The sequence below is a fragment of the Pezoporus flaviventris genome, unplaced genomic scaffold, assembly GCF_033815535.1.
Source record: "Pezoporus flaviventris isolate CSIRO_AGI_PZ_B2104156 unplaced genomic scaffold, CSIRO_AGI_Pfla_v1 ptg000213l, whole genome shotgun sequence".
NCBI lineage: Eukaryota > Metazoa > Chordata > Aves > Psittaciformes > Psittacidae > Pezoporus > Pezoporus flaviventris.
Window position 1 is genome coordinate 5,939,353 of NW_026892761.1, and position 22,205 is coordinate 5,961,557.

Below are 22,205 nucleotides of genomic sequence, written 5' to 3' on the forward strand. Positions count from 1 at the left end.
TTAGAGATGCTTAATCTGGAGTGGCTCCCATGAGAATTAGGTATGCCTCTTATTTTCTCCCAGATTACACATATGAACTTGACAAGCCTACTCACTCCTGGTTTGTATTTAAGTAAATGCTATCAGTAATTTATGAAGTGTTCTTCAGCTGGGGCACCTAACTCAGCTTGATTAAGCCTATGCAACCTTCTAGCAGGCTGCTTTAGACAAAGTCTGCATCTCTTATTTTCTAGGATTTACGGTGGAGTTTAACAAGTCCCTGACTCCCTCCATAGCCTGAATTAGATACAGCTGCCTCTTTTTCTTCATAACTCCTGCTAGAATGGGGAATGAGAATAAAGCCAAACTTAATTCTCTTGTGTGGCAACACAGAACATTACACTAAGTCACATTATAAATGTTGAAGAAATAAAGCCAGACTTCAGTACATTTATTCTACTTATAAAAGAAAGGAGCCAAACTCCGTTCCCAAGTAACATTTGCACCAAGGAAAGACTTATTTTTAATACTGCCCTCGAATGCCAGTTCTATAGCACCAGAAGCAGGATACACAGGGATGACCAGTGTCAGTTCTACCCCAGATGACATTTTTAACATGCTATTGACCTGTACTACTTGGCACAGGTATAGGAGGTACTGTGTGCAACACTAGTAACAGACAGTACAGTACACACTGGCATTCCCAATCTTTAATGCCTGTCCAAGCACAACTGTCCCATGCATGAGCACACTGCAACTTCACTGAGGTCAAATAATTAAGTTATTCTAATGTAATCAAGAGTAACACCTGACTCTTCCTGGAGCAGAAAGGGAACAAACATGTAACAAATCAATTCCTGTACCAAATAATAAATTAATTAATTAATCCCACTTTGAGGTTACCTCTAGAGAGCTGTTTCTAATCCTACTTCTATTAACTGATTATTTTTTCAAACAAATCTACTGCAAAGCACTGGTACTGAACCATGAGGGCAAGTTCAACTCACCCAGCAGCCACCGCAGAGCAGGGCAGCAGCATATAAGCCACATGCTGGAACTGCACAGGAAGGGAAAACTGATGAGCAAGAAGCAACACACACCTGCTCTAAATAGGACTGGAGCCACTACCAGGTGTATCGTATAAGCATTAGGTGTGCCATTTGTCCAATGTTTGAATTTATTGAAAGACATGGTGCTGGAGCCATCCCCTAGCAACCAACCCAATTAAAACCACTTTGCCAGTTAAATGGATTCAGCAGTGCTGCTGTTCTTTTAACTCTTGAGTTGCTTCTACACATCCATGTCTGGTTATGAGAAGTCCTTTTTCACTGATCATTTGAAACCATTATATTGTTGCTTATAAAAGATAAACGTATTTGTATATGTGGACTAGGAAGAATCTTGTTTGCAATCAAACAAGGTTCTCTAGGGAATCCTGCTATCAACATTACTGCTGTAATCTAACAACATATTGTGTTTTCTTATAGCTTTATACTTGGGGAGGTTTTCCCCCAAGAAAGTAAAAAAATTGAAGAGAATGGACAAAATCAAATCCCCAGGGCTAACTGTGCCTCTCAAATATTACAGTCATGCTGATTTACCAACACAAACTACAGCTAAACTGTTTTTATTTGCAAATATCTACAGTCTTTCGTAGCTATTTGGAAGCTCCAGAACAGAGCTTCCAGGACTTGCTACAGCACTAAATTACCATTCAGATGTGTTCTTCTGACTCGCTTTCCTTATGCTAGTGAACTCTACACCAAAGCTAAATATTTATCACCAGGGAGCTTACTTGCATTACAGAATCTCTTCCCTATTCTACAACTTTATTTTAAATAAAATAGAATAATAACTTACAAGTTTCTACAGCATTCGATATTTTTAAAGGTGTTTTAAACAGTACAATATACTTGCCACAAAACCACAGTATTCTTTCTGTTCACTCCTTGCATCTTATCCTTAAAGCTTCCCAGTACACACACTCCTCAGACAGGTTAAACTGCTATGTGGATCCCCCAGATCCACAACAATAAACCACACTTTTCTGCACCACAAGAAATGATAATCCAATAACTGGGAAGAGATTAGGAATTATTTCCCTATTATACTTATTATCTCCACTTACTTACAAATCATAAAGATAGACAATCTCTGCCTTTAAAGATAATTATGTTACCTTGTATTAAGTACAGTAATAACAACAGACTTTCACTTGTGAAAATACCAGAAGGGAATGAATGTAAGTGCTTTAAGATAGAAAAAGTAGGCGAGAACAGTTACCAGTGCACAAATACACCCTACCAAGTAGACAAAATTATTTGTAGCCACATACAGGAAAAAACAACCCAACCATGCTATGCATATACATACGCAAGCACATACAGTCAGTGCCCACATCACCCGGACACACACGGGTTATTTGCTCAATGAGAAGCTAAGTGCCAGGGCATCAGTTGCCTTTGGAAACTCTTTTTCCACACAAGCTGCCTCTCACCGAGTACGGGGATGCATCAGTAAGAGGGCGGCGGGCAGAGGCCCCGCCAGCACCCGCATCCGGGGCCATACCCCGGTCCTCCCGCGGTGTACCCATTACCGACCGGCCAGATCCTCTCGCCCCGCAGCGGGCAGCAGCCTTAGGACCGGGCGGGCCGGGGGACTCCGGCCGCACGAGACAGGGGTGCCCGGGGCCGCAGCGATCCCGACTGTACCCGACGACTCTCACCCGTCTCACAGCCCCAAGCCGTCTTTCTCATCACACCTCGCTCAACTTCCAGCCCCGCCCGTTACCTATGCAGCAGGAGCGCGGCCAGATCCACTCGCTGCCTGCTTGCTGCATCAGCCCCTCGGCCCAAGCTCGCCGCTCCGGGCTCCCGCCGCTCGCTCTAGCGCTCACTGCGCGGACAGCACCGCCGCTCACTCACCGCGGAGCCGCGCTACGGCCGCAGCCCCACCGCCCGCCCGCGGAGCCGGGCGCTCAGCGCGACGGCGAAGCGCATCCTCCGGCCGTGGCGCCGGGCAACGGCCGAAGCCCGTTTTCCCGTTCAGAGCAAGCGCTCGGGCGGGTGCTGTCCCCGCCTCTTCTTCCTCCTCTCCCTGCTTCTCCTTTTCCCGTTTAAAAAGTTCATTTACCTCGAGGATCCTCCTCCCAGGGTTGACGCAATGGCCCCGCGGCGGGTAGGGAGGAACCCGCTCCACCAGCCGGAGTCCGGCGGCAGCACCGCGGGGACGCAGCTCCGCACTCCGTCGCGCACGGGAGAAATGGGGCGGCCAGAGTCAGCACCCCCCCCCCCCCCCCCCAACCAGCTGCCGCCGGGTGCTCAACGCCTTTGTAAGCCAGGAGGTCAGTCCCTTGACGGGAACTGCACCCTGACACCTGCGCAGGGATAGGCGAGGGCTTCTTAGTGTGTTGGAAACACAGACCCCAGTTGCAGTGGTGCGGTTGAAATTAAAGGGCCCCATCTGCATCAGGAATTACCTCCTCGCGGGAGGTTACATTCTACTCCTAGAACTTAAGTGTTTGGATAAATACCTAAATATATAATATGGCTTCGGTGGATTCCTTAAGGACATTTTAAATACCTATGTTTCAACTATACTGGTACATTAATATGTAGAAATATATAAGAGTACAGCATTTCTTTTAGCTTTCCCAGGCCCAGGTAAGCTGTGGCTACCCCCTCCCTGGCAGTGTTTAAGGACAGGTGGGATGGGGCTTGGAGCAACCTGGTCTAGTGAAAGGGGAGTGGAACCAGATGAGCTTTAAGGTACCTTCCAAACCAAACCATTCTGTGATTCTATGATAGTGTCATACATGCAACACAAGTTATCTCAGAACTTCCCAACTCTTGTGATTACATCCAATGCCAAATTACCCACGGAGGAGGACATAAATCAAAAATGCCACTGGATCTTTAAGATTTTACTTTGAATTTGTGTCTTTAAAGTACGCATTAGAAAAGAAGCTGAAAATAAAAAAGACCTTTAAGCCAGTATTTTTATCACAAAAAGATGCTACAGTGAAAATGGTTTTTGTGGTTGAAGATGGGCAGGATAAAGCTTTCCTGTGCAAGACCAACAATCAATGGAAGAGGAGGAGTAAGAAACAGATTAGAGAAAGAAGATTCTATCTTTTCCCTGCCCAAGTCAAAACACACGCTTGCACATCTATAGAACAGCAAGGAAATTAGATGGTTCTTGAGAATGCTGCAGGAAAATGATTACCTACAGTTTTAAGGAAAAAAAGCCAGAGTAGAAGAGACTTACAGAAAGAACTATAGAGGTCTAGAAGTAAATATTTTGAATGAATACCACCAGTGAAACCCTTTCTGTTGTACAACTAGGTCCACACTAGGGGCTGCAACAGTTTAACTGTATTGGAATGAATAAACCGCTCCCTAACACGGAGTCACACCAACCCAGAATGTGTGTGTAAAACAGGAGCTCTATCTTGCTAACATGCTGATTGAATTGTTACATCGTTTTCTGAGATAACATTTGACCTTTTACTAGCAACTTCCATCTTACAATAAAACAATTTACAGACAATTAGTTTTTACAACACACCTGTGAGCTGCATTGGTCTGATTCTGCACATTTGGAGCATGAATTAGTGTTGGAGAAGGCAGCTGAGTCATCCAGAGCCAAGCAGACTTTGGGCAGCAAGACCAGGAACAGAACCAGGAATGCAGCCATCCCACAGGCCAACAGCTTGCATCGGCAACACGCTACCTCTACCAACAAACTCTGAAGGCACTGCAAACAGCAACCACCAAGCCAAAAGAAAACACTAAATTTGCAATGCAGAGGTCAACATTTTAAATTGGAAAAAAAAATGGACCAGCTCCTTGTTTAAAACATCATTTTTCTAGAGCACTGGAAATGGGATTTTCCATTCTAAGAAACTCATGACCTCGGATACAGCTATTGTGAATAGCTTGTAAATTTTCATTAATATAAACTACAAGCCACAAAGATACTAAAACCTGTATTACTGACATTAGTATTGCAATCCAAATTTGATTTTAACATCACTGGAAAATCTGTCACACTCGATGGCTCATTCCAACAAAAGGGTGTATTCACCTCACAGTGAGTGCATGTAATTTCCATTAATGTTAATGGGAGTTATGCAAGTGCATTAAGAGGATAATATACCCCCTGGTCTGAGACAACCCTGCAAAGTGAAAGGTGCTTCCTCTTCAAGAGAATGGGGTTTCCATCTCATGCATTTCAAAAGAACTTGTTCTGGCACTGTTACAAAACAGTAGGGATAACAACCATTATGCATACTTGGTGAATGGTTTCCAAAGTTAAAGCAGTTTGGTGATTTCAGCTAGTTTTCCTATTGCCAAAAATTCAAGGGATATAGACATACTTAAAACACTGTGGTTTATTTGAAGTCTAGTGCAATAAAATCATGTGAAATTACTGGTAAAACAAGGTCTGAAAGCCTGCTGGTGCAATGGGGAAGGAACTTTTTAGGTATCTACTTTCTAAATAAAGCAAACCTTTCATTCACTATCTGGGAAAGGATTCCCTTGGTATATATGGGCCATCACAACTGGTCAGGAGTGCAGAAGATAAACCAAAAAAGCAAGATCCTTCCCTTTCACTCCCACACCAGAGCTTTTTCTCTGTTCAGATCTCTCTCACAGTATGCACTGAACAGCTTGGAGTTATTTTACTGTGCCTCAAATAACAAATGTTGCCTTTTATCCAAGTAATTTGTTTTAAAAAAATAATCCCAGGCAATACCTGTTAAAATTAGGAGAAATGGACATGCAGGCATTTCTTTAAATATCATCACACATTGATCTGCACTGTTAGTTAGGCCTCCAAATCCCTCCAACAATTTAATCTACAGTTTCTCTGTCTACCTTACTTTCAAGTTAGTGCAACACAGAAAAAGATACTGACCAATGCGTGTGGGACTGTTAAATACACTATGCACTGGCATGTAAAGGGGAAGCACTTAGATCCAAGCTGGCAGATGGTGGGGATCCACACTAGTATCTCTGAATCAGTCCTGAGACACCTGAGACGCAAGTGTGACAAGCAGTCATGGGGAATGTCCTCCAGAACAGAGCCCAGGAGGAGGAGCAGCACCTCAGCCTACAGAGAAGGAACTTCTGAGAAAGCAGAACACAGAGAGAGTCCAAAGTCACTAAAAAAACACCCCCAAAATAGGCAACCCACTGTGTAAGGTCTTTAACACTGTTGCCAGATATGTTGTGCTTTCAGAGCTCAAACGTTGTTCTCATGTTACACGAAACAAAGAAAGGCTGGCTTTCACATTTTTACATACTCTGCTCAATGCCTTCCAATTCCTCTTACGACTTGCTAATCTTTATCTTCACAGCAACTCATAAAATGTAAACCTCTCAAACCACAAGTCACTTTGATTTCTCCTTTCGTAATTTTTCATGTATACACATGTGCTCTGAGCCCTCTTTAAAGACCTAGAAATAAAGCCAGCAACAGAACGTTAAGTCTTATCTCCCTTGCTTTCCCTCAGCGTCATATATCACACTTAAAAGTCGAGTTACGTTGGACTGATTACACTGGTCAGAGCCCTCATAGCAGTACAGAGTTTAATGTTTTACTTCTTTGAACAACTCCGTTTCAGTTGCATAAAATGCATAAATAAATGCTGCTTCACCAACAAACCTAAATGCTATTAGGAAGGGATCAACAGCACAACACGCTCCACACTGTGACCCCTCACACTGTATGTGTTTTATATCGCAGACTCCAGCTCAATAGCATTTTGAGGACTATTGCTCTGCTCTTGAAGTTGTGCTGCACTTTCTATAAACGTGTAATAACATTATGGGGGAAAATGGTTTATATGTTTTGAGGTACTGTGAGAATGGAAAAGGTGAACACAGCCAAGAAAAGCAAAGAAGGGAATATTTCACCTTGGCTGCTTCATCCCAATACTAAGCAAAGAATTGCATTACACTCTTCCACATGACCATAAAGATTAAGTATGGTACACTGTATGAATTTAGTTACAACTATGACTTTACAATGTGTCAAGGCAATATAATTCTAGTCTAAGATTAATCAGATGAATTTTGATCATAACTCACAATAGTGGATGCAAGTTGCTTATCGAAATGTTGACGCAGCAAAGATGACAGGGAAGTTACAACAGTAACAGAAGTAACACCCAGTGCGCTGGTAAAAGTGATAGCTTATCTATTTGGACAGCAAACTCAAGACAAATGTTTCCTGGAAAGCCAAAAAGAAATTCGTAAGAAAACACTCTTAGAATGATCCTGAAATTCACATACAAAATTAATACGTGCTCTGAGCACTAACAGTATTATAAAGCTCAAAGATGCATCTGAAGATCTACACAGAGGATATAAATCCAATGAACCATTATTGGTCACAGCCATATAAAGAGAACAGCAATGAAAAAAAGCAGGGCTCCTTTTCCCTCATTTATGAATTACCCATAGAATAGCTGCTTGTAAGTCAGCCATGATTTAATAATTTATTTCAATAAGGATTTTTTTTTCTCATAAAGAATTCAGATTTTTTTTGTACATCCTGATCTAATTTTCCCTTGTAGGCTTTCAACACGTTGTAGTAGGGTGCTCAGGCTACCTTCTGTTCTGATACATGGATGTTAAAAAATGTATGGATATGGAGCACTGAGACAATCGACAAATGTAAACTAACGATTAGCTGCATCTCTGCATAAGTTGGTATGTGATGCCAAATGTGAACTCACTTTCACTAAAACTTCTCTTAGAGAAGTCAGTAGCCATTGCCCTTAGGTAAAAAACATGACTAACATAGGAACTAAGAAAACAGTAAAGTATGTAATGATATAAAAAAAGCTGTGCCTACCTCAAAGATATTATGTTCTGATTTGAAAGTATTAGAGGTGAAAAATGTATAATCAACTCATAGAGAATGCAGAGAGTAGCAGGCTTCACTGTAATGTAACACTATAATGTCTGTTTTTTAATGTGGCCCAGGTGCATTTAATGTTAGTCAAGGATGTAGCTACATGACCACACTATCTCCATCTGTCTCCAGTAAAGCATTCCTGGTACCTGAACAGTCACCTTCATGTCCTGCTTCTGAACAGCTCTAAATTGGAGCAGGTATCCAGTCTGTGTTATGGACTCTTTGCCATATGAAGAGTTCGGTCTGTGTGTTTTATGTTCAGGTGAATTTGCTGAACCTACAGCAGAAGTACCTTCACTTCCAAAGACATTCTGCAGGCACAAAGTCCAAAGGGATGCAGTTGGACTTCACCTCCATTAGAAAAGCTACAGATTACTGTTTACTTATTCTGCTTTTCAGTAGGTCTTCTAACTATTACTGTTGAGTTCTCCCTCACTACCTCAAATACTTCAAATAATAAAATAGATCCCTGGTCTGACTGAATATTTATATATTTTGAGCTGGACTTCAAATGCACAATTCTAAGAAATACAAGAGGAAATGACACAATTGCCAGCATTTCACACATACGAAGTTATTTTCCTGTTTGGTTGCCTCAATTGCACAAGCGATGCAACACTTACAGTGGGATGTGATACCTGTTATTAGATCAACTGCTACACACAGGAAGGAGCAGAGGCACCCTCAGGCATGACAAGCACTTCCTCAGGTCTGAAATGCAAGCAGCAACCTCCAAAGCTAAGATGCTCCGAGTTTAACTAATGTGTTAATCAAGCCATTGGAAAGAGGAGCAGTCTTGTCTCTGACATAGGAGGCTTGCTAACAAAGAAGAGACACAGCTTGGTCTATTAAAACAAAGAACTAATCAATCTCCTGGAAAATGTAGACTTATTACTGAGTTGGGGATACAGGAGAAATCAGAAGAGAGGTTAAGAAAATTGTAATACCTATAAAGCCAGTATCCCTAACAAGTCCATCATTTTTACCTTTTAACAGAGTCATGAATTTTAATATTGCAGCTTATCTTTTGAAGGTGCTTCGTAGATGTCCCTTGAGGGTCAGGACTGATTCATTCTTCAGAGAGAAGGTGGTTACCTTATGAGACATATTCACCTACCAGTCATTGCCATGGCTCACTTATTGATCATCTGCAAGGACCTTAGGGGTTTCTTGACTCAGTTTCTGTAAGGTCATTTGGTTACACAGGTTATTTCCTCCAGGGACTACAGAGATATATCGACAAGTAGAGAAGCAGTTTCATAGGGCTGTGGTAGCTTCAGTACTCTCAGGACAGGGAATGCACAGTCATTTGAAAGATTTAATGCATATATTATGAGTTCTTAAAATATAAATTATTATACTTCGAAAAGGTTGCTTTTTAATTAAAAAGATTTTTCTTTTTTTGCCTAGTTTCAAGGGCAGAGATTACTTATATAATATCTAAAGGACACTAAAGCCATCCAAATGCTTTCTGGTTAATTTGAGAAAAATACTGAAACAAATGTGTCCCACCCCTACAGAAGAATGCCTTCCTTTCATTTCCACTAAGCTAGAATAGAGTTGAATCTACATGTGAGTTTTAACATCACTCCCCTTCCTTCAGAGTTTACAATCTCCTATAAGGAAGTGACAATTAAGGTTCCTGCATACAAGAAAACCTAGGTCATGACTGCTATCATAGGATAATATTTATAGTATTAACAGCCACTGACCCAGCGGTGACTGAAATATGCCTTGAAACCCTGTTTCTTCCTCTTCTCATTTTTGTGTTTAATACATTTGCATAAATAGATCTGATTTTTCTTCATCTTTCAAAAACTTCAAGTGATTAGAGTTGTCTAAAGCACTAAAAATAAGTCTTCAGCTACTGTCTGTGTTCAGAGTCCTGTGCAATTAGATTCTTCTGTCCTACTTTACATAAGCTAAAAGACTCCACTTCTGTAATCTGACTAGCATCCTGGGCTTCTACCCGATTGTTTTAGTTTCAACCTTTCATTTTCTAACACGTAAGTACCCACTTCAGGTGATTTATTTCTATGTTTTCTTCATGTGTACAGCATATTACAAGGTCCAACTGAGCCCCTTTGCTACTCAATACCATCACTTTGAGTTATTAGTTCTAATTGTAATTTCTTGTTTGAGAAAATACTTAGCTCTATGTCATTTTCTTTCAATTCACAAGCAGCATCCTCTCTATTTGCCATTTTTAAACCCTTTAACTCATCATCATTGTAGGAGCATCTCTACAGCTATATTTGGAAGAACAAACTGAGCTGGACTGGTGCCTCTAAAAGTAATTTCTATTATTTATTTATTTATAAACATTAGAGCTGCCCTTTCTGGTTTAGAACACATTATTACTTCTGATTTCAGTCATTCCTTGAAAATTATATTTGATCCTGAACTCTGTGAGAATTTGATTACTAACTTCAGTAGATGCACAGTCTGTATTTCTATCACTGCAAAGCTTCTGCATTACCAGTGAGCCACAAATTACCGGTCAGATATCTCACATGCAGTAAGTCTTATTTGCACACCTCAAATGGAGTGAATTGATTTTTCAGAAGCGACTACCACCCACAGCACACAGTCCTGAAAATTTATGTAGCTTTCCTCAAGTCCTGAAACTGTAGCTGAACACTTTTGACATTTGGCAATGTAACCTTTGGGTTTGTACTTCAGTTGCGTTATTTGTGTGCATCATCACTCTTCTGCTTGATTACAGCAATAACTCTGGAGAAGTTTGCTACTCCCAAAGTAAAACAGAAATCAACTACTTGTCGTGACAAACAGGAGTGTCTGACACAACAGTATCCAAGTGTATTTCTTCAGGAATTGAAGAGGTTATTTTTCAAGACAAGGCTGGATGATCTTACTTGGAAAAAGTTCTTACCATGGATTGAAAAGTTACATAAACTGCAGAGACAGAGCAATTGGTTAAAATGAATTTTTAAACTCAAAAATCTATTTTTGTGGATTTGGCTCTCCAGTTTTTCCTGAATAAAACCATGTGGTATCAGCAAAAAGCTGCTGGAGGTACCTATCAAATCATCACGCAGATTTTTAGTAACAACAGTGGTAAATCCATAAAATTTAACTACTCTTCTTCAAGTAGGAATGACAGCAAAGTGCCAATCAATACTTGTAACTCAGTATTAAAACATTTTGAATTTTGTTTACTAGAAACAGGTCAAGGCAAACTTCAGGCTTAGCAATTGCCAGCTGAAGGGATTTAAAAAAAGGCTCAAATCTTTTGTGAAGTGGAATGTTTTATTCAAAGAGCTCTGGCTACAGCAGTATAATTCCAAGGTACATTTCCTACTCTCCAGTAGATACTTGATTTGCATATTTCTAAACGCACACAAGATCACACACCAAATCTTCTTCTGCCTTGCATCAGTTCAGCACAGGGTAACTGAAACAGCCTATCAAGTTTTACCAAGAAGTATTTTAAGTGAACAGGAAAAAAAAAACGTACTTCAGCAGAAGCCTCATGCCACACTTGCTAAATGAGAACCTCTTCAACACTCCCCGGTTTATGATCAAAACCTCTAAAAGGCCTAGAGCAAAGCTATTTTTTAAAAACTATCTTAGGCATAAAATTCTTGCAAAACATGGTGCTTCCAATAGCCAAGATACGGAAAAAGGAGAAATATATGCAAATAATATCCCAGTCTCAGGCTCATCAAGTCAAAAATCAGAATGAGTTACATCAGGTAGCACTTGTTTAGAACGCTTCCTCCTAAATGCTGCATGAATTAGTAGATATTTGAAACTTAAAGCACTTTATCGTCTGCCAGAAGGAGATTGGTAACACTACAAATGCTATCAACAGTGGAAAGCATGTTAATTTATGTACAGTAATATCTCAACATTAAAAAAATCTCAATCTCTTTAAAACAATTAATCTAACCATATTAGAACTAAACAGTACAAAGTTAGAAGTAATATTTCATCTCCTTGTCCAGATTTTTTAGCATATTGTTTATGCCCTACATAGGAAAGGCTTTCCACTAACAACTGGAGTAAGTTCTTGTTTCAAAAAATAACACTCATTTTTACTTTTAAAAAATGCAGATAGATCGAGTCTATTAAAATTCAAACCAGTCAAAAGCAAAAGCACCCAAATAATCTTGCAAAATATGGAAATACTTCTGTATAAAAATAATATGGGCAAAGAAAAAAAAGGCAGCATCTTGAAAGTGTTCTTAGATCTCCATCAGCAATTTGCCAAACCCAAGCTGAAGAGGACAGAGCTGAATGATACATTCATTTGATCTATCGAGCTGCAACTTTTAAAGGCAAAAACGTTAAGATTGGAACCTTCTCTCAGCTAACTCCTCCTCCCACTCCTCCTCCACCTGACAATTCCCCTTTCTTACCCCACTGCTACAGCTATGCCTAAAGTAAACCCTCGGATCTGAACTCCAAAACCAAAACAAAAAAACCCCAAACAACCAAACAAAAACATATTCAGAGAATCACACAGTGGCTTGGATTAGAAGGGACCTTAAAGCTCATCTAGTTCCAACCCCCTGCCACTAGACCAAGGTGCTCCAAGCCCCATCCAACCTGGCATTGAACACAGCCAGGGAGGGGGCAGCCACAGCTTCTCTGGGCAACCTGTGCCAGTGTTCTAGAGCTGTTTTGGTTTGGCAGTTTTTCCTTTTATGAGACACAAGGTTTTGAGCACAAACTTTAGTTTAGAACAAGATTTTGGGGCTGAGCCTTTTTGCAGCTCAGTGTAAATTCAGCCTATGTATGACCTGCACACACCAATCATCCAGAACAAGCCCATGCAGAACCGCCTGGATGAATCCAGGCACTTTAAAAGAAATTCTGCAGAGAGAAACAACAGGAAAACTCTTCCAGGGATATTATTCCAGCCTGCCAGATCTGAGTGCAAGGTCTGAGGGCAGGCATTTCCCACTGTATTTCATCTTTCTCAATTCAAACGCTAATCCTGCTCCTTGGCTGACACTGCAGAACAGCAAGAGCACATCTATGTCAGGACGCTACATTACCATATGTCAGAGCAGTTCACAGTTGCGGTCATTCTGCAGTTTATTTTAACTCTACTACCTTTGGCTTTTTCTAGATGAAAATATAGATGTTACAATTGTGGTAGACTTCTAGCTCAACTGGTTTCACATTATCTTACACCCTCCCTTAATAGTAACTTTTCAACTGTTCTTATAATTAGATCTCAATGGATTTTACAAATTAGACATGGAATATTTGTTACATTGATTGAGAAACTGAGCTGCAGAAAGGTAAAATGAGTTATTCAAGGTCAATTCAACAGCTCTGTGATCCATCTAGGTGCAGACATCCTAGGCTCCAAAACACTGCTCTATTTGCTAGGCTAGCTGCTTCCAACTTGAAGCCTACAGACCTTTAGGGCTATGCATATTAAATCTCCAGGCTACGTAACACATAACTGTTTGCTTTACTTACCATAATTTCTACACATGCAACAGAACATATCAACTATCCTGGACTGACAGCTCTCCTTGTTACTCCAGCACATGGATGATCTTCAAATTAGTGTTGCCAACCAACATCTGACAATTGCGCTCTGAACTGACACTCAGATAACAGGAGCTATAACTAATGTGGGGCCACTCGAATAATGCTACTGAGGAGCAAGCATAAGGAGCTGCCCTGTATTCTGGAGAAGCCCACATGCAAACAAGATACATACATCTGAGTACATGCATCTATAGCTAGAATTCTAAAACAATCACAGAACTTCAGGTACTTAAACCTTATCCGAGTCCTGTCCAATTTGTGAGGGGAAAAAAGGCAAGTAGGAAAATACCAAGGTTTTTATGCTGGAAAGTCTTCATTTGGGATCTCTCTACAATAGTCAACAGGCAGTGTGCTTACTCTGATTCTCTCATGATCTGTATTGGTTTTGGCCAGGATAGAGTTAATTTTCCTTATAGTAGCTAATATGGTGCTATGTTTTAGATTTGGGATGAAAACAACTGTTGACAACATACTGATGTTTTAGTTGCTGTTGAGTAGTGCTCTTCTGCTTCTCACACTGCCCAGTCAGCAAGCAAGGCTTGGGGTGCAGAGGACATGGAGCTGGCACAGCTGATCCCACTGACCAAAGGAATATTCCATACCCTACGACATTACATTCAGCAGTAAAATGCTGGTGGAAGGAGGAAGAATGGAGGACATTTGGAGTTATGGAGTTTGTCTTCCCAAGTCACAGTTACATGTGATGGAGCCCTGCTTTCTTGGAGGTGGTTGAACACCTGCCTGCAATGGGAAGCAGTGAATTAATTCCTTGGTTTGCTTTGTCAGCACACATGATTTTTGCTTCACCTATTGAAATGCCTTTATCTCAACCTACAAGGTTTTTGCCTTTTTACCCTTCCCATTCTCTTCCCCATCCCACTGTGGGGGAGCGGGCAAGTGGATGTGTGGGGCTTAGCTGGCTGCTGGGGTTAACCCACAACAGGATCACAGCCACAGAGCCCAAGACAGGAAAAAAAAATTGCAGCCAAGTGCTATAGATGACATTAATGGCTTTCCAACTGAGTCCCTTTCATCAGTCCTTAACTGATGCCTCTGCTGTAAGAGATCTCAAGAGACTGAAATGTTTATTAAAACTTAAGCATTAATGCAGATTCGTCTATTGCAGAGTTGATAACAGGCAGTTGTGATAACCTGAACACTTGCATAGCTATACTAGTTTGTGCCTAACTACAAACTGCTTTGAGGATGCTGAAACATACGTGTCATGCACACTCTCTTCAAACCACTGAGACCGCCACTGCTAACAGCATCTGAAGTTAGAAAGCACTGCTCATCAGTTTTTACCCTGCTATCAAATTTCAACATCAGAGAAACCTCAAGGGCTTGTTCTGACTTTTAAAAACACTTCTTTCTTAGGCTGGAACCTTTTTCTTTGAGTAGCACATCTCTCCTTCCCTTCAACAATCTCTGCAAGTTCTAATTTTCCACACACATTTCCAGTTGTGAGCATGTGGCTGACAAATCTAGGGACACAAATCACAAGGTGAATAACAGAGAAGTCTTTGCTGCTGGAACCACAACTTAAAGAAAAAAAAAAACCGAAACCTAACAATCTACTGAATTTTAGGATTGCCTGAATGGATCACACCAGCAAAAAAAAAAAAAAGGGCTGATTTTTGGCCATTTGGCTAGTTCAGACGTGTTCAAAAATGTCGTTGGGGTACCTTCACCCCAAAAGACTTTGTGCTAGATCAGGTATCATTTCCCTCCCATATTCACCCAAATAAATCATGAGCTTGGTTCAGTCTGGCAAGACGACAGATCTAAATTTAGTTTCTATTTCCAGATAATCCAGTAGTGCACAGATCTAATCTTAATGATCACAAATGCAATCTGGAAATGTTATTCTCCTTGCTTTAAAACAGCTAGGGAGTGGGAGTGTTAACATTTGCTTATCAAGCACAAAGTAAAGAGACTGAAACTCTCTATTTAGCAGGCTGTGTAACAAAGCAGGAGCACCTTAGACCTTTTACAACAGTAATCTCATAGCAAGGCTTCTCAAAAACTTGATAGCAGATACTTCTCTTACAATGTGCTGATCTCCTTAAACTCTTCACTGTAAAAGTCTGACAGAGTAATATTCATTTGGCCTGTCCCAGTGACTATAGTAGTGATGAACTAAGGGAATGTAAAAGTTCTTAGTAGCTTTATCAGTTTAATGGAACGAAACAATCAAATTGGTTGATACCCTGGAGGGAAGGAATGCCATCCACAGGGACCTCGACACGCTTGTGAGGTGGGCTGATGCCAACCTCATGAAGTTTAACCATGACAAGTGCAAGGTCCTACACCTGCGTCGGAGGAATCCCAGGCACAGCTACAGGTTGGGCAGAGAAGAGATTCAGAGCAGCCCTGCGGAGAAGGACTTGGGGGTGTTGGTGAATGAGAAAATGAACATGAGCTGGCTTCAGTGTGCGCTCGCAGCCCAGAAAGCAACCGTATCCTGGGCTGCATCAAAAGGAGTGTGACCAGCAGGTGGAAGGAGGTGATCCTGCCCCTCTACTCTGCTCTCGTGAGACCTCACCTGGAGCATTGTGTGCAGCTCTGGTGTCCTCAACATAAAAAGGACATGGAACTGTTGGAACCAGTCCAGAGAAGGGCCAGGAGGATGATCAGGGGGCTGGAGCACCTCCCATATGAAGCTAGGCTGAGGAAGTTGGGGCTGTTCAGCCTGGAGAAGAGAAGGCTGCGTGGAGACCTCAGAGCAGCCTTCCAGTATCTGAAGGGGGCCTATAGGGATGCTGCAGAGGGACTCTTCATTAGAGACTGTAGTGATAGGACAAGGGGTAATGGGTTAAAACTTAAACAGGGGAAGTTTAGACAGGATACCAGAAGGAAATTCTTTCCTGTTAGGGTGGTGAGGTGCTGGAATAGGTTGCCCAGGGAGGTTGTGAATGCTCCATCCCTGGCAGTGTTCAGGACCAGGTTCGACGAGGCCTTGGCTGATATCATTTACTGTAAGGTGTCCCTGCCCACAGCAGGGGGGTTGGAACTAGATGATCTTTAAGTCCTTTCCAACCCTAACTATTCTATGATTCTATGATTCTTAGAGCCAGCTTCCCAACAGAGCTAATGTAGACTACAGGAAAAAGCTTTAATACTTAAAAGCAATTTATCTTTTAACAGGCTTCTTATTTCTCCATTACAGTCATGACCAACCAATATGCAGTTTCTGTAACCAAGGTAATGGTTAACCAGGGCTGTTCAGCCTGGCTGTGTGGAGACCTCGTAGCACCCTTCCAGTATCTGAAGGGGGCCTGTAAGGACGCTGGGGAGGAACTCTTCATTAGGGACTGTACTGACAGGACAAGGGGCGACAGGTTAAAACTTAAACAGGGGAAGTTTAGATGGGATCAAAGGAAGAAATTCTTTACTGTAAGGGTGGTGAGGCACTGGAACAGGTTGCCCAAGGAAGCTGTGAATGCTCCATCCCTGGCAGTGTTCAAGGCCAGGCTGGACAAAGCCTTGGGTGACATGGTTTAGTGTGAGGTGTACCTGCCCATGGCAGGGGGGTTGGAACTAGATGATCTTAAGGTCCTCTTCAACCCTAACCATTCTAAATACTGTGGCAAAATGCTTAAAGCACAGATATACATGCTAGCAACTGAAGTTGATTTTTAAACCTTATGCTGTCTAACTGCTTCTGATTTTACTTGAAATACAGGTCAGTTCCTGGCTGTCCCCTTTCCATGTCAGCTGTGTGACCACAGAACCTGTTATCTCCATGCTTCTTCCCTCTCTCCAACTTTTACTGAAGTATAAAACATTATATAAATGGTCCAGCTACAGTGGTCCGAGCCAGTGTACATGAAGTTGCAGTTTATGTTTTGCAGCACTATTATGTACAATGAGAATAATCAACCTCTTTAATTTTTACAACCTGAAGTTACTGCATTTAAAAATAGTCTTGCAGATTACTCTACAGCTGCATTTATATGATGATGAAACCTTCTGTAATTTAAGCATTGAAATGTTTTGTCCCCATTCTGACACATTATCATAAAGTTTAAGGATTACAGTACGGATGGCTATCCTCGGGGCATAATATTAGCTGCATACAAGATTGATGTTGGTAGCTACAGTGAAGCCTAATACCACTATCTGCTATAACAGAGCATTAGAAGTTCTCTTGCTGACCTAGAGCTCTAAAAATAAATGCTGAGCGACTTGAATAGGTTTGCAGCAGTTCCTCAGTTAAAAAGATTGAGCTACAATAGACATTAAATACCTCATTGCTAATTCTTTAAGTACAATTAAAATGTGTGTAATTGGAAGTTTTAATTTTCACATACTTTTGCACATACTGATACTCAGTCATTAAACACACATATGAAGCTACATGACAGACACAGATAAGGACTGTATTGCACATCCACTTCTTTACCTAAACTGAGGATGAACAAGAGAATTAATCTAAAGGGCAACTGTTACTAATGTGAAAGCGCAGTACAAGATGCCAAGAAGTTATGCTGATCTGAATGCTATCAGAATCAAGCAGGAACAGAAGGGTTTTAACACCTCAAAAAGCCATTCAAAAAATGTGAGTCACCTAAGGTCAGCAAACCCGATGGCTACCAGGCTTGCTGCATCCTGGGATCTGACAAATGATCTCATCTTTCCAGCACACTAGCTCCACATTTCTGGACAAGTCATAAATTTACAGTACACCCAAAATTGGTGCACTGTCTGTTTGCAGCATGAAGCTTACACTAACTCTACTTCCCCTGATGTTCTCTCATCTTTATCTGTTAAAGTGAAGGCCTTATCAGAAAGGCTTGACAAAAATTTATCTGCATTTAGTTACGTTCACATTTTTTTCCTCTATTCTTATTCTTCTGTTCTCCTTTTATTATTCTCCATCGTATTTGGCACTCTGCAAATACTCAAAGTGTGCTGAATCCATGAACTTTGGCTTTAACATAGGATGGAAAAAAAAAAAAAAAAAAAGAAGTACTCTACACAGAGCCCACATTGTGCAAGCTCATATTCTTTCAGTCAGACCTTAATTTAAATTACAGCATTTCAGGAAACACTAGCTCACAGTTTCTGAGTAGCTGATTGTTACTCATCTAATATGAAAAACTGTACCATCCAAGTACCTTTGCCCTTTATAAAAAGGATTTTCTTTACAATTGTGCATGAATACAAGATTTTTTTTTTAAGTGAGCTACATAGCTACTTCATAGAGCACAAGATTTCCTCCTCACTCATATGCATTATACTTTAAGCAAATTCCAAGCCTTTGATACTGCTTGCACTATTGCTTGAAAAAAGGCCCAACCACTTAATTTCTAAACTAAGTAGCACCTGAAAAGTAAATCCCATCTAACGGAAGGCACATTTAATATATAACTGAAATCAAGCAGCAAGGCTGTAATCAGTAATTCATTCTGAGCTCTGCAGAGCTTAGCACACAAAGTTGGACTGCACGCAGGAATGTGCTTACCTAAATATCTACCAGTAGAGAGGTGTTAAAATGAAAGCCGTCCTAACGCTTACAGCAGCCCCATGTATTCATCACAGCAACATGCTTTCCTTAGCACAAGTTTAGAAAGACTCAATAGTGGTTATTGACGTTTCTAACAATGAAAACTCTGAATTTCCATATCTGTTTCTGTATTTTCTCCACTTAAGCACTCAATACAACGGGGTTTACCCATGCAAGTTTCTTGGGCAAACCTAACTGAACAGCCTGACCAAGCAGGCAAGGTTATTTCTTATTTTAAAATGGTATTATTTTAAATGACCAGAGAATTCATGATCACCTCACAATTCTTCACATATCTTGGCATTATCATACAAGTGAAGAGTGAAGTACATATCCAAGAAGTGATAGCTGTTCTTACTGATCATGTTACGTGCAGCAATATTCCGGGGATATATTTGGTAAGCAGTATGTTGCTGGGCCCCCTCACTAATGATTCTCAGCAGGACAAGATTCCAGGACACAGCTTTCTGATCTAACACTAGGAAGCGTATCCACTGGACACCTGCACCATTTTTCCCTGTTTCAGTTACTACTGCTGCTCATTTAGGTCACACAGTACAACACTGAATTTAGAGTCCCTGGTTATTTCCTGATGTAGGTGGATAGCTAGATCTAAGAACAGGTTGGAAATGAAGTTTCCATTTTAGAAGCAGCTTAATGTAACTATATATGGATTTATGTGTTCGAACTGATGCAAAACTGGGAATTAAAAAACCTCTTGAAATCCTGTACATATCTTGTGAAACTGAAAAGTGAATCTTGTCCTGTGACCCTCTTCAGGAACAAACATCATCACATACTGCACTGCCTGAGGAAAACACAGCATTCACAAGACTGTTTTGAGCTTTCAAAGGAAAAATGCCCTGACAAGCTTGATAAATGAGCCTAAGTTTATATGCAAGACATTCTGTGAAAAACTAGCTTAAAAAATTCCAGCACATAAGTCCTGTAGCAAAAAGTGTTCAGTTAGAAAGCAAAAAAAATAAAAAATAGAAAACAAGAAGGACATCACAAACCAGTCAGGTTCATGTATTTAAGAAACAAATATTAAAAAAAGAAGAAAGTTTTGGGGGTCATCTTTTTCTTAAACAGTTTAAAAAGGCAAGCTTTGTATTTCAAAGCAGCAAAGTAAGTGCCAACGTTTCTTTAAAGAAATGAGCCTGATTTTGCATATTTATCAGGCACTTGAGGGATTTGTATGGCAAATACATGCCAGGTATTTTAGAGGACAGATACTGATCTGTTTATATTCCTGTAAGCAGGCATAACAGCAGGCATAGTACATATACTGGCCTTAGGAGGCAGCTATGAAGCTGTACGTGTTAGACTATTGTCCATACTCTGGCTTAGCAAACTCATTTTATATATTGACCATTTCCTTATTTTCCTGGTACATCTATGATCAGGAATCTTGTTACCTTAAAAGAAACAAGACACAGCATAAGCCTTATTAAGGGACTGGTTTATATAGGAAGCAGATAATTCAAAGCTATATTGTTTATCCTCCAGCCTCACACTTATTATTTGTAATCAAATTATACGAGAGCAGAAGCTGCATCTTTTCATGCTTTTCTGTGGGACTTAGCACCTGAAGCCTTGTTTAACACACAGTCTCTTTTGGCACTTCCAATATAGAAAGAAGATAAAATACTACAAAAAAGCCTAACAGACGTAACGTGTAATTACTTGCAAGCAAAGAAACCCATTTCAAATGCCCTTTGAAACATACTGGTATTTGTTAGAGTTGAGTCTGATATGCCAGGCTTGCATTTTTTGCACATACCTGTCATTTCCAACAGCATTCACCACTACCCTAACTGAATCAACCCCTTCATTCCTCATCAATGCACACTTTTGTCTGTGAAGTATCAGGCTGTTTTCATGATTTATTTATTTCAAGTCATTTGGTAGTAGCTAGAAAGTCAATAGGTGCATGTGAAAATGATTTTTCTTAATTATTTAAGGCTTCAGAAGATTAAAAAAAAATCTTGGCATGAACTGAGCATTCACTAAATAATGCTCAAAGAAGAAGAGCCCTTACAGCCTTTTTAAAAATAAATAAGGTACCTGACAAGGTAACTTTGAGAATAACCATGAGGATAACTAAAATGCCAAGGAACAGCCTGCCCCTTCTGGTCCAGGTTCCTACTGTTGCATACTAAGCAAAACCCATGGATATTGGTGCACTGACACATAAGTGACAATGAAGATGTATGGCCAACCTCTCCCAGCCTTTGGCGTTGAAACAGTGTCCACTGTGTGATTAATGGCACCTGCATTTGTGAAAAGGTGCTGTCATCATTAAGAATTTCTGAAACAATTCTGTTCCAATGTGGTTTTAATGCAGCTGAGATCAGCCCTGAAAGATGTCAGGTGAACACTAAGAACTCCTGAAGCAGCTCCTGGGAGACAGAGTAGTGAAGATGCAGTTGACATTCAACAGCAAAAGGCATCTAGCTTGGAACTGTGACTCTTCTCCTGGACTTGAAGGTGCATGAAAACCACTAAATATAGTGAACTGAAATAAAGAGTACGCAGAGTTAGACTCTTCTAGTAAGATGAGCTAAATAAATTGTTATTGAGTAAATAAAACGTTATTGCCTAGGAGGACAGAATAGCATAAACTGATCAAATGCTCATTCTGCTCTACAGAGAAGTACATTAATAAACCCCCTTGTCAATCAGGAGTTTTATTCCAGATTAGCTGCTCAGCAATGTTTACAAAATGAGAAATACAACAAGTTTTCTGTTAGAACTTTCTCTTGAGTATAGCAAAACCTTTCCTATTAAACACAAGTTTAGACTGTTTAGAATGATCCCATAACTGATCCAGTACCAACTTCCCACACAAACAATGCCAGCACAGGCAAATTTTAACTTGCTTTCCAAATCATCACGTGTGTCTTGTGGTTTTTACAGGAATATCAGAAGGGGACTTTGAGGAAGAAAATGTGTTTTGTACTTCATAAGAAATTTTCAGGATGTCCTGTATGCCAACTGCTGAGTGATTTTAATATCTTGCTTGCAGCAGTTTTGAGCCCATGAGTCATTTTGAGAGGAGCAAGATGAACAGGATATGATTGGCATGGTTACCACGTTGTTTGAGATCTCATTAAGCCAAGACTTCTAAATTAGCTGTAAGGGTTCTAACGTGATATAAAACTGCTTCCCAATATACAGAGAAAGAACTTGCCTTGAGGAGAAAAAAGGTTGGCTGCAGTAAAAGTTGCTTGATAGCAAAGACATCACACACTTCATG

General features: G+C 40.5%; 2 protein-coding genes across 8 annotated transcripts in view; one reads left to right on the forward strand and one right to left on the reverse strand.

The window, feature by feature from the left end:
- Nucleotides 1-22,205, reverse strand: part of SULF2 (sulfatase 2) — a 147,899-nt gene that overhangs the window by 64,329 nt on the left and 61,365 nt on the right. For 2 of the 7 annotated variants that reach the window (XM_061441568.1, XM_061441560.1), the window contains exon 1: nucleotides 2,904-3,091. The exons of 3 other annotated variants lie outside the window; for them this stretch is intronic. The gene's annotated coding sequence lies outside the window, so the exon portion shown is untranslated. Of the gene's footprint in view, nucleotides 1-2,769; nucleotides 2,856-2,903; nucleotides 3,092-3,111; nucleotides 3,259-22,205 lie in introns of those variants that run through there. 2 more of the 7 variants (XM_061441562.1, XM_061441566.1) reach the window with 2 other exon arrangements.
- LOC133262661 (WAS/WASL-interacting protein family member 1-like) overlaps nucleotides 3,142-22,205 on the forward strand; it is an 80,650-nt gene continuing 61,586 nt past the window's right edge. Inside the window, exon 1 of the mRNA XM_061442059.1 lies at nucleotides 3,142-3,322. Within this exon, the coding sequence (XP_061298043.1) occupies nucleotides 3,142-3,322 (181 nt within the window). The remainder of the gene's footprint in view (nucleotides 3,323-22,205) is intronic.